General features: G+C 40.1%; 2 protein-coding genes across 7 annotated transcripts in view; one reads left to right on the top strand and one right to left on the bottom strand.

Moving 5' to 3' along the window:
* The window catches only part of FAN1 (FANCD2 and FANCI associated nuclease 1), a 26,713-nt gene extending 22,649 nt beyond the window's left edge, over positions 1-4,064 (top strand). For all 5 annotated transcript variants that reach the window (XM_042803969.1, XM_042803966.1, XM_042803971.1 and 2 more), the window contains 3 exons: positions 138-266; positions 1,089-1,245; positions 2,234-4,064. In XM_042803969.1, coding sequence (XP_042659903.1) covers positions 138-266; positions 1,089-1,226 — 267 coding nt within the window. In that variant the 3' untranslated portion in view covers positions 1,227-1,245; positions 2,234-4,064. The remainder of the gene's footprint in view (positions 1-137; positions 267-1,088; positions 1,246-2,233) is intronic.
* Positions 2,321-12,813, bottom strand: part of MTMR10 (myotubularin related protein 10) — a 41,900-nt gene continuing 31,407 nt past the window's right edge. For both annotated transcript variants that reach the window (XM_042803972.1, XM_042803973.1), the window contains 8 exons: positions 12,721-12,809; positions 11,596-11,726; positions 11,404-11,473; positions 11,141-11,211; positions 10,105-10,274; positions 8,603-8,773; positions 7,506-7,688; positions 2,321-6,965 (listed from right to left, as the gene is read on the bottom strand). In XM_042803972.1, coding sequence (XP_042659906.1) covers positions 6,366-6,965; positions 7,506-7,688; positions 8,603-8,773; positions 10,105-10,274; positions 11,141-11,211; positions 11,404-11,473; positions 11,596-11,726; positions 12,721-12,809 — 1,485 coding nt within the window. In that variant the 3' untranslated portion in view covers positions 2,321-6,365. The remainder of the gene's footprint in view (positions 6,966-7,505; positions 7,689-8,602; positions 8,774-10,104; positions 10,275-11,140; positions 11,212-11,403; positions 11,474-11,595; positions 11,727-12,720; positions 12,810-12,813) is intronic.

Here is a 12,813-nt window from a genome sequence, read left to right on the forward strand (position 1 = left end):
TTACATACGACTAAACAAAAAGCTGAGATGGGCCTTAGAATAGTCTTGTGAGAATTGGCGAATGGCTGTGCAGACAATTAAAAAAAAAAACCACCAAACCACTCCAAAAAAGCCAACTACCAAAACTTCTCTTACAGAGCCTCGTCTCTTGCCTTGGAGGAACATTTCTGAGTGGTGTTTTTAGGCACCTTTCCAAAGATCTACGCCATTGCAGAGGGGGACTTCCTGACCTGGTTGTGTGGTGTACACACACTAATCACTTTAAGGTATAGTGGGAGATCATGGAAATACTCAATGCTCAGCTGATCTTACCCTTTTAGGTGCAAAACCTTCCAGCTGTCAGCTCATACAAACTGTTGTGGAGTTAAACCTGCTGCTCATCTGCCCAGAGGCAGGCTACGGCAAGCAGTGGGGACTGTTTATCTGCTATTGCATCATATTTTGCTGTAGCTTTCATAGGCATAATGAGAAACAGCAAGAGGTGGCTAAGTATTGGTGTAGAATAGGTCTTTGATTAAATTTACCGTAAAGCAATTGTTACCAATCATACACATTCTGTTAGCAAGGGGTGCCAATGTCACCACTCACACAGAAACTTGAATATAGGAGCCTACAACAGCTCTGTCTGGGTTTGTAGAAAAAAAAGTTGAGTAAACAATCATGTGCCTTGCATGGTAGTGGAATAGGCACTAGAAGACTATTGGACATTCCTCAGCTGCTGGAGCAACTTGTTACGTGTTTAGAGACCAGAACTGAATAGCAGAACTCAGTTCTCTAGAACAACTAAGTTGCTGTCGGTATCAGCTGGAACAGGTGAGGTTGCAGATAATCTATTTTTGAATATGTGGTATCTTCATTCACCAGTGTCTCTGTGTTTTGGTGGATATTTACCCTATAAAATGGCATTCTCTTAAACTTCTAAACATGAGCTAATAATTTAGTACCCCATGGGTATTCTATTGTGCTAAATCCTCACTATTTTTGTTGCAAATAACAGCCAGAAAAGAATACACTTATTAGCCTGTGGGAGCTAATGGTCTTCCAGTCCCTCCACCAGCACAGTACTAATCATCCACCTTTCCTTGTAGCTGGTGGAAGTGAAAGGTCCCAACGATCGCCTGTCCCACAAGCAGATAATCTGGCTGAGCGAGCTGAAGCAGCTGGGTGCTGCAGTGGAAGTTTGTCACGTGCAAGCCATCGGCGGCAAGAGTAAACGCCTCAGTTGACAGTAGAGGCCTTGATCTCGTAGGTAACTTGGGTGTTTGTAGTGGAAGGGCCATGACACACACTCCTGGATGCTGCTTATTAAAAGTAGTTTCTTCTGAAATTCTGGTTTCTTGGAACATTACTGTGGTTATTTTTAGCATAAAACATTCTAAGAAATAGTTTGGAGAAGACTGTCATATGATTTAGTGTATGTCATGCTGTGTGTTCAGAACAAAGCCTTTCTCTTCTATCCGCCATCCATCACTTGGTCTATGACAGGTAGTCTAGGGGGTTTGCCCCTTGAAGAGAAACAGCTCCCATCACGCTGCTACCAGCTGAGAACATCCTCCACAATAAAAGATGCGGTGCATCCTTTCCATGTTGCCTGTGTGGCCCAAGTTCATTATGTCAGGCAAGTTTCCTTGCAAGGTGCAAGTTTAAACTGCGCCTTTCCAGGATTGTCAGGACCAGTGTGGTTCTCTAACTGTCCCCCTTTTGTATTATGTATTCAGTTTTTCACTTTAATAGAAAAAAATATATCAGGTCAATGATGGCTGAGAGTCAGGCATACAATTGTTGGGGTTTTTTAACTTTTAAGGCACTGCTAAGTATGAAAGGATAATTTATTTAACAGTGCCTTCTGTTGTGAGTATCTGTATTATATGTATAAAGGGGAAATATTTCTGGTAGTAGACAGGAGTTGTTCCCGGCCAAGATCACTGCACTCAGTCAGTAGTCAGTTTTGCCCCACACAAAATGATGTATTTATTTTCTCATGCAGAAGTCATTCCATCAATTGAAATGAAACCAAAAGGGTGAGATCTCTTTCAAGATATCAAAATCCTGTGGGTTTGTCTCTGTTTTAGCACATAGCCAATGTCTTTTCTCTGGAGTCTTCATTCTCATACCAAGAAGTTTTCCTGGTATCAGAGATTCTGCATACCATACAAACAGCAGACATAATAATAGAATGTAGTGAGAAAGTAAGCTCATTTGCACACCTTTTTTATTAATCATCTTTCTACAGCACAGTGTCCCTGCATTTCTTGGAAGAAACAAACACACACGCCCACGATTTTTTTTGTTAGAGGAAGTGAAAGAAAACCACCTCAAGTTTGCTGTGGAAAGGTATGAACTTTTATTTAGCCTAATTTACTTCACATTCACAACTCAGCATCAGGGTTTTATGAGCTTCCTGGCACTGCTACTTTACTCAATAAGTCATTATCAGGCACAAAGGTTTTAGTTTCAGTTGAAATAGTGAACTCAAACCATCACAGCAACAGCATTAGAAACCTACTGCCTAGAGCAATTTGAGGTACAGATTTCTGTCTCTTATGTTAGAGGAAAATTTAAGATTTCATCCTTTGCTTAAATATATGTTAGAAATTTTTTGGTTTTAATGTCTTTCCATCTGAGAGTAAGCCAGAACCTTTGCCCCACTTGCTACATTTTCATTAAAAATCCAAGGCAGTTAGTATCAAAGTGGTATTGCAGGCAGGTGCACATTGAACACAGGTGCAGGCCTGGGTATACATATACACACAAACACACACTTTCCAATGCATTTCTGGAATGAAATAAATGTCTTTGATACATGGCAGTAAATGGTGACTAAAGTACTACCATGATCAGTAAGTCTACAATAAGAGCTACCTTGCAGTAACTAATGACACTGGAGGTACACTAACCATATCAACCAGCATTTCATATTTCCCCCCAAGTGGTTTACAGTGTAGTACAAAAGTCATGATATAACAGCCAGTAACAGCCAAAATAGTGCACGTTTTCTAGAAACAGACAAAGAAAATATAAGTTTCTTGGTAGTTTTTCTATTCTTGCAACACCAAAATGGCATTAACAGTATCTTGTTTTAAATGGTGAACAGAAATTAAAATTCAAAAATGTGTACATATATATATATACACACACACATATATATACACACACCTGTATGTCAGTATTCTGTACACAGAAGTTAAAGATATGTACTCAGACCCCAAAATTGCTTTTGAAAGTTATTAAGGGATGTTCAGAGCAGTCCCTACTGACTATTAATAAGGCAACTGTGCAGACTGGAGAATATTTTTAAATTAACATTTAGTACCTGTCTTTTCAAAGTAAATTAAAAATTTAAGATGTTTAACTTAAGAGGAAGAAACAACATACGCAGGCACGCATGCACACACACACAGACGCACACAGTAGTTGTTCAGACTCCTCAGGAGGCAAGGCCCCTGCCACCACAAGGAAGCAGAACCTTGTCATCATTTCTATAGGGGAAGGTGAGTAGCTCCCCTTCCTCCCTGCTGGAGGTGCCCCCCCTCTCCTCCCCCTGCTGAATGCCAGCTTGGCCTCTGCTTGCCTAACTCTCCTTTTGGAACGGTGTAAAATTTCTGTAAAGTCTATTTGGCAAATAGTTAGACAGGTTTTGTTTATGATAAAGGCATATTATTTTTAACCCCCTCCCATGCTATAGATATAAAATACAAGGACTATCTCCAGCATCTGTACACGTCTTAGAGCTGAAATGTAGAAATGTCTGAAATCTCCTTATAAAAGACAATCCTGTTTAAATATAGTACCCCTTTTTTCCCCCAAAGGGTACTAGCCTAAACATTTTTTTTTTTTTTTATTCCACGAGCTGCCTGTGTGGAATAAGTTATTTACACATTTTTGGTACCTTTAAACCAAAAAAGTTATACTTTTAAGGAAAAAAAAAAAAGACACCCTAGTTTTAACTGTGATTTTTAAAGGAAAAAAAAATGGTACCAAAAGACACTAAGCACACAGGTTGAGGTCTTTTATGTCAAGTATCAGGCCAGGGAAAGCAGTAAGCTAATGAAAAAAAGGAAAAATCACAAATGCAAACTAATACAAACATTTGAATAATGAATTGAACAAGTTAGATGACTGCTCCAGCAAGTTTGTAAATAAACACAACTAGTTTGTGGACCATTTAACATGCTCAGACCATCTTGCAGCATAATGAGGCAACTGAGGTGAATACACGTTTTTTCCTCACAAACAGCTGACCAGAACCAATCTGGCATTATATCGTAACACCCATGTGCGTGCCCGCGTGCAGACACACATTTGCACGCGCACACACACACACACACACACACACACACTCGGCTTCTTTGCCTAAAACCAGCTTTCGGGGGGTTCAATTAGTTCAAGAAGGAAGCCTACAGCCCTCCCCCTTAGCTCACCTTTACAGTGAACCTGCCGGCTTGTGCCCACCAGGGACAGCACGGGGCAGCAGCACGGGGCAGCAGCACGCCCCGTGGCCCCCAGCAGCTCTGCACCTTTCATCACTTCCAGCCCCGGGGAAATAGGGTCCTGTCCACACTGCACTTCTCTAGCACAAAGCTTGCAGCTGTAAGGCCACTCCAGATGTGTGTGCACTAAAATACATACTCGAGCAATCTTGGACATCCAAACGCAGAGTGTGATTTAGGCTGTGCTGAAGACCAGTTTGGTTTTGCAAACAATTTCTATCCCTCCCTGCCTTTTTTATAACTCCAATATACCGTCTATCACCATCATACAGCTCCCCCCCCATTAACTGAGAATCGCTTCCAGTCTACCACGTAAAGTCTTCAGTGCCTTACTTTGTGAGTCAGCACCTGAACACGGGCTCAGTGTTGGTTCAGTAGCGTTTGTGTTTTCCACAGCAGTCAGTCAATATAAAATGCAGGCTCGCTGTTAAGAGAAGGTAGTCGACAGAAGCTGTCACCAATGAGATGACACCTTACTATTCCTCCATCCTCCCAGTATACTTTACTGTCTTGCTTTTCTCCCTGTGAAACTTGGGGCTTTTTCTGGCACTGCATCCAGGGAGAGGTATAGCTTAAAAGGTTTCAGAGCAAAGAGGAGGCTGCTGCACTGAGCTGAGGGAGGCTGTTGGATTTCATTCCTGCAAGCAGTGCTTGTCTGTTGCACTGTCCGTATGGACATGTAGTACGTAAAAAGAAGGCACCACTAAGCACTCTCCTTCCAGCACCTGCCTACGAGTGACAACAGCGCTAGCACCCCTCGTGGATTTGGCCACTTGGAGCACGTCCTCCTTTCTGGGACCCAGCAGGGCTCCAGTATGAATTCTGCTGAAAGCTCCTTTATCCTACAACAGGATGAGGAGAGGGCCAGCAGCGATCAGGATCCGTGCAGGGATATAATGCTGAGTATTTGAGGTGCTTATATAAAAAAGTGAGGCTCTCGTGAGACTTACAAACAAGCTTAACCTTAAAGAGGAAAAACTGGCTGTCTCCTGAGCTGGCCGCCTGTTATTTCCAGAACTGGAGAGGGGGAGGCAGGGGATGGAACAAGAACTTACTGCAACAATCTACTGTAAAAAGTTGAGGCTGGGAGAGAGGTCAGCTGCGTTAGCGTAATCTTGCTACTGTTTCCTCCCAATTAAAGGCACTTCTAAAGCTACTACACTACCAAATCTACAGTAAATGTTTTAAGGTTAACAGTGCATTGTCCTGAAGTTGATTCCTATAGTCTAAAGTCAAGCTCATGGCAAAGAGCACAAATTTGACTAGTTGTTAATGAATACATTGTGGGGACAGAAAGAAAAGGGAACACACACACACACACACACACACACCCCCCATGGATACTGCATTAACACAGATGTAGGGTGATCAAGTCACAGAACATTACTATGTATTTCTGTAGGTATATAAGTATTCTTCCTGAAGAGGCAATCTGATAAAATAGTTTGTTCCCAGATTTCAGCTGTCAGTCTGTGTCCACTGCACCCAACTACTTTGATTTGCCAAGCTGTTTTGACACAAGGAACTTCACTCGCTATCTGGGAAAAAAAAAGTATTTCAAGCAGAAGCCTCATTAATGACCAGACCAAGCCTTTCAATTAGCTAATGAAATGCTCCATCGCAGATGATGAGCCAAACCACAAAAATAGAAAAGGAATTAGGGGCCAGAAGCTCTAGCAGATGAGAACTACTTGAAGACAACGTTGTGCGATTTGAAGCATGACTCGCTTTGCTTTTAAATATTTGTGCAAAACTTACGTAATGTTTGTATATAAAAATTATTACAGCTTTCAATTACGCATTTAGCAGTGTTAACTTAGAAAAGACAAAATTATATGCGGTGTTCTCCCCAAACCTTTAAACCATCACATCATGTTAGTCTTCATTTGCAAGCGTCTCAGTGGATAGCCAGATTTTGGCACCGCTTAAAAATTTACTTAAAGGTGTTCCCAGAATGCTCCGTCTGCATAGGTTCCCTACAGGAGAAAAGGGGAATGAGGAGGAGAGAAAGTCTGGGGCCCCAGAGGCGTCATTGAAACTGTTTGCTCTGAAGTACATCCTGCTTTGATCCAGTTCTGAGCAGTTGCCTTGCAAAGAAGAGTTGCTTTTGTACTGCCGAAGATTCCGGTTTAACATGTCTACTTCATCTGCCAGCAAAGACACTTTATGGAAAGCAGTGATGAAGCCACCATGATTAATCTGGGCCTCAGGAACCCAGCGGAAGTAGCACAGTTTCCAGAGTTTTATTTGTGTTCCCGAGATACGGGGTAGAATTACGCCGTGCAAATCAACAGGTTTCGCAAGCCAGTCTCTGAAGTACTGCTCCATACTGTTACTCTGACTCTCCGGTTGCTGTAAAAAGTCTGGCTTCAGCTTTAGTATCAGAGAGTTTCTTCTCGGAAGGAACTCTTGCTCACCGATGATTCCATTTTTTAATGCTGGGGGGACACCTCGCAATGTGGAGCTGTAGTTTTTCTGCAGAAAATAAACACCGGTAATTTTCCAGTTTTCTGGAATAAACAGCAGAATAGCAGATTTCCCTGAGCTGTTAGGATGTGTCATGCAGAGAAGTGATGTGACCTTTAAACAGTTCTGAGCTTGTGAGGTGCTACTGCAGGGCTGCCAGGGCAGGCAGTGTGGCCACATACGGCCTTTCCAATGAAATACACGTTCTCTAGATTTTCTAAACTAATGAATGATTGAATGAATCGGTAGTCACTGAAAAAACTGACAACCCTGGGGGAAAAAAAGTGGCATGTCATTACTTTTCCATACTTGAAATAATGCAAATGTTGGCAGTGAGCTCAGCCACATCAGAAAGTGTTCTGGACACAAGGCTCAACAAGTTACATCTAAACTTCTACAGAAAATAATTTCTTCAAGCTGGGAAGCTAAGAGAATTAATGCTCCTATCTCTAAACTGAGGGTGTAAAACACTACATAACTGTAAATTTTTAAGCATTAAGACCTTATGGTTAAGCACAGAAACAATCCATTCACAGACACTACAGTTACCTTTGAGCGTTTGAAAGTTTTCACTGCTCCGTTTTGTACACATGGTGCACTCTTCCCAATATACAAAGGGTTGTGGAAGAGCAGGCGATCCCTGCCTGTAAACTGAAGAGACCAGTCCCAAACACAAGGAAATCTGAGGCCTTTCTCATCACCAAGCTGAATATTTTTGCTTATGGCAAATTCCTGCAAGAAGTTAACATTCAGGCATATTAAAAATCAAAGAACATAGGCTTATTCACTAATCTTAATTATAAACCAGTGCATACCTATTGGGCAAAGAAGAGCAGGGATATAATACCGAGGTGGCTGCAGACCAAAGCAACAGAGCAGCAAGACAGTCTGCTGCTGGAGAAAACACCGGCACCCTCACTTGTGCAGTGCAGAGGCAGGACTACTGCTTACTTAGCAAAAATTACTTTTCAAATATATTGTTTGTTTGTTTACTCATAAAACCCCAAAACTGTTCTTTTGAGAATACACTGAAGGTTCCCCAATGCTCTACTTCTCTGTGAGGTAGCCACCTATAACTTTAAAGGGAAAATATTTAACAAACTAAGGAAGCTTGACTTTATCAGCCATCAAATGTTTTCTACACACAGTTCTGATAAGCACCAGTTTTCAAAAACAAATTTAAGTGTTCAGTTCTCTAAATATCTTCATTGTGCAGTACTATTTAAACTTTATGCAGTCTTTTCCAACTTTCTCAACCATTTAAACAATTATGTCAAGAGATTTCAAAGTTTGACTGAAGTGTGAAATTCTATTTATTGCCTGTCATTCTGCTTTATCAGTTCCAGATATAAATCTGTTTCCTAGAGGAGTACAAATAATAATGTACAATAACAATGCTTTTCTAGAAAAAAAGAAGAAAGAAATTCAACAGACTTTCTTCCTGAATAGTTAGTTACTGTCTATGCAAAGATCACCCGAAAGGACATTCGGATCATATTCATCTAGGGAGCTGAGTATTTTGCCTCAAACAGAGTGCGACACTTTGAAAAATACAAAGGAATAGCATTTAGTTGAGATGATGTTATTTCCAGAGGGGCATGCTGAAGTCTCTTATTTGAAAAGTAGATGCAACACTTCATACTCACAGTGCTTTCCTTTACTCGCTGATGAGGACAATTGAAAAGGAAAGTGCCAAACAGTGAGATACGTGCACTGTCGTACAATATGGTCAAGTACATTTCAGAAAACTCGAAGGCTGCTGGGTATTGTTCTAGCAGCTGCCAAACACAGTCAAGAAACATCAAGAACAAAGGAGACTGGGGAAAGAAACAAAGAATTACTAGATTTAACATAAGCTTTTCCCAAGTCATACCAACTTCTCTGCAGTTAGTGCTCCATTAGGGTACTCAGCTGCACCGCTGGTACATTCCTCAACAGGGTAAACCCGTCAGAGTATTTTATGCAACTGTAAATACCCTGTGTTCCCGTTTAGCCACTTTCACCAGCAGCTATGTCACGGGCTTTCTCAGCGTTAACCTTCCCACAGCCTTCCCTCCACTGTCAGAAGCCAGTCAGTTCTTTCTCAGGCTCTCTTCATACTCATGTAGCAGCAAAAATGCTTTCGGCCATCCTGTATGTCCCTCGTAATTTCCAAATTAGTGCTTGTATGAGCTTTCTTTACTACTTGGCCTTGTTTTCACAATGTATATGCTTCTTGTTTGAAATTCCTGGAGAGCGTATGATTCAGCCACATTAACGTCTCGCTACACTGTCTGGCTCCTTCCACAGTGGCCCACAAATGGCAAAAGTATAAACAATCATTTTAGAGTATTTTCCTCTTCCCAGTTTCACTCTTCTGTATATCCTTTCCCAGGGTCAAAATATCTGCTTTCTCATTATTTCCCCCCCTTGGTATTTCAGTTTCTTTAGCTCTCCCTGCATTTCCTCTGCTTAGTGCCCAGTGTCCTCAGTTTACCTGTTGGCTCCACTCTCTGGGGATATCACTTTTCTGTTATTCTTGGGCATTGTCCCCGAAAAAGGCTGCTGACCTAGGGTCCTCTATTTTTCCAACTGCAATTACAAGTCTCTCCTTTGCTATGAAGAGGCCAGATAAGATTAGCTGGAAAGACTGAAAGTCAAGCACTGTGCTGCCCTCTATGAATCTGCTTGGCAGCTGTGCATCAGTTCATAAAGCTGCAGTGCTTCTTGATCAGCTCAATACTTTGAAAGTATTGCATATTGATAGGACTTTGTGTTCAAGAGGACTGGGATGAAAACAGATACTCTTGGTAAAACAAACAAAAGAAACAACACCCTCCAAACCCACCCCCACCTCCCTTCTATTTCAATTTTAAATGTTGGCTGTGCTAGCACTTGTCACAGTGGGACTTTTCCACGTGTAACACTGAAGCAACATAAAAACCCAGCAAGATTTGATTGCACCTGGTTTTTCACTGATTCTCACATGGCTACAGTGGATGAAGATAATTTACCTCTATCCTGGACAAAGACTGATTTGCTCTGATACTAGTTTCATGAGATTTGAAAGTACTAAAAATATTTTTACTTTTAGATTTCTACGTGAATAAATGTTCAGTCTGATATTAACCAGATACTGTTATCACATACAAATACAATTAATTTTTACCTCTTTGTCAGATCTCTTTAAGTGGTTACACCTATCTAAAAACTGGTATCCTGCCATGACCCATTCCTTCTGTATTAAGCTTTGAAATCCAACAATCGTTCGAAAATAGGGATCCAGCATGACTTGAATGAGAGAAGCAGCAAGACAGCTCAGGTCCCGTCCCTCTTCCTCTGTGAATAACATACAGAATGTGTGAAATACATAAGGTATATATGCACATAAGCAGAATTAGATCTCAAAGAGCAGAAAGTGGCAACTAGGTCTAGTGCTTTTCTTTGAATTTCTTTTAAAACATGCTTTTTGCTGCTGTAATTGTTCTCATAGTTTCAAAAAAACGAGAGAACTAGAAGAGAAACCAACCTTTTTTTTTTTTTTAAACTGAGACTCATCGGTTCCTGCAGTATCCAGCACAACAGTGCATTCATCAAGAACAAAATACCCACCCAAACGCCTGGTATTTAAACCAAGATGTGCTGAGAAGGAGGTAGTTCATGTTGCTGGAAATTTTCAACATATTTTCCACCCTGAGGCAGTTTTTGGAAAGCCATCGTACAGGAAGAGTGGGATATACCAGCTGAATGGGTCTTGTAAAAATTACTGAAATTGCAAAATTTCTCATCTTGATATGAACAAGATTTTCAGTGTCTTTTTTTTCCTGGAATATCTGTTTGCACCTACACAACAGCAGCTGCTGTTAGTGAAATACTTTTGTATACAGAACCTCTGAATAAAATTGATATTTCTTATGAAAGGAGTATTAGCCCAATTAACACAGTACAAAAGTTCACCCTAAAGTTTATTCTGATATCATCACAATAAAAACCTCAAGACTCAAAGTGAAGTATTCCTCTGATGCTATGGACTATACTACAGTTCAGATATGTAACAAAATTATTTTCCTAACGCCTCAAGTGCCTGAAATATTTAGAAATGATGGGGTTTCTGTACAAAGATTACAATTGATTTTATCTAAATGTGTTTATCTACATTATCGTACTAATGCTCAGAATTACAGCTTGCTTTATGGTTGTCTTACCTTGTAGAATTACAGAAACATGCTTACACTCCATCATATATACAAGCTCAGCAGAATGCTTAAGAAAAGATCTAGACAGGAAAAGAAAGTGATACAACAGTTGACATAACAGGTTTGCACTCTAGAAAAAAAAATACTTGGGATATCGATATTTACCTAACTCATATATTAAAATAGAGAATCCTTCAACTGATTCGCTGCTTATTTACACTGGTGAAAGTTTTTCACATCTCATTAACCATCATTTTATTAATGGTACAAACCTAATATACTCTAACCAGTGAGTATTTTCCAGCGAGGATAGCCATTTCTCTTCAGTTTCTTCAAAAGGCTCTGCAACAAGGAAAGTAATTACATTGCAGAACAACTTCAAACTACTCCTGTTAGCCAGATCTATTAGAATTTGTTGTATTTCAAGAAAATAGCCACCACGAAAGAAGGACAGTCCAGCTTACCATTAACACACAGCTGTTTGAGTTTGATATGTGCAGCCTGGATTTCCTGGATGTTGGGGAGACACTTGTCCAGATCAGATTTGTAAACGTCACTTCTCAGGGGATGGCTTCGAGTTATTGCATTACAAATCCTAAGTCAGAAAAAGAAACAGCCATTTTATTACTGGCGAGGAGAGAAACAGTTTTTCAAGAGACATGCCACTGTCTTTAACTGCAAACAACTAAAACCACAAAAAACATGCACCTTATTAAAAGAAGTTTCTTAGCTTATATTCAGGAGATATATTGCTCCTGCCACAAAGCTATTGACTCAAGTATTTTTGATATCTGCTAGTTACACAACAAAAAAAATGGAAACCCTGGATCATTAAAGCAACATGTTTGGGAAACAAAAATCTGAGGCTGACTTACAGTTCAACAGCTCCACGCAATTTTTAATTTTCCACAATTTTTAGTAAGACATATAAAAACTACATAAACAGAACATATATAAAGTTTATAAAGCCAGGAAATATGACAGGTTTTCAAATAAAACTCAGAGCTCCAGCTTAGTACACACAATGCAAGTGCTTGTACTACTACAAAAAGTCACTCTACAAATTAAACCAAAGGACAAAAAATACCAAGCTAGTGAACTACTTATGGGAGGCTCTAAATGCCTTCATCTTTCATCAAGGACAGTGAATGACAAATATTTCACAGAAATAACATGTGCATTGTGGCACTAAATGTATAGAACTGTACTTCCCAATGCCACCGATAAATAATTTTTGTCTGGCTAAAGCGAGTAAGAAAATCGCCACCAACACAAGTCATACTACAGGACCATCAATAGAAAAGATTAAGTCTGATCCTTTTATCAATAAATTCTGTCACCTGAATGACTAGATGCCTAAAAAATAAACATCCCTTAAAATTTGAAACATCACTCAGTATTCAAAACTGAAGCGGACCTTGAATAGAAACTGTGCCAGGACTACATTCAGAGTTTCTCAAAAGCTGTTGCACTACAACCTTATTAAACAAGCATGCTCTCAATTACCAATTTCTCCTGTATGTTACACACAGTCACCACTTGTGTTCTCCTACGTATCTGACTAAGGAATAATATGACTAATCACTTACCTTTGATCAATTCTTCTTTGTTGCAATACATCTTTAATGTTGGCCATTCTTACAAGGGCACTCCCATTAGGATGATTCCAGGACCATAACTAA

This window comes from Tyto alba, unplaced genomic scaffold, assembly GCF_018691265.1.
Source record: "Tyto alba isolate M040663 unplaced genomic scaffold, T.alba_DEE_v4.0 Super-Scaffold_41, whole genome shotgun sequence".
Lineage (NCBI taxonomy): Eukaryota > Metazoa > Chordata > Aves > Strigiformes > Tytonidae > Tyto > Tyto alba.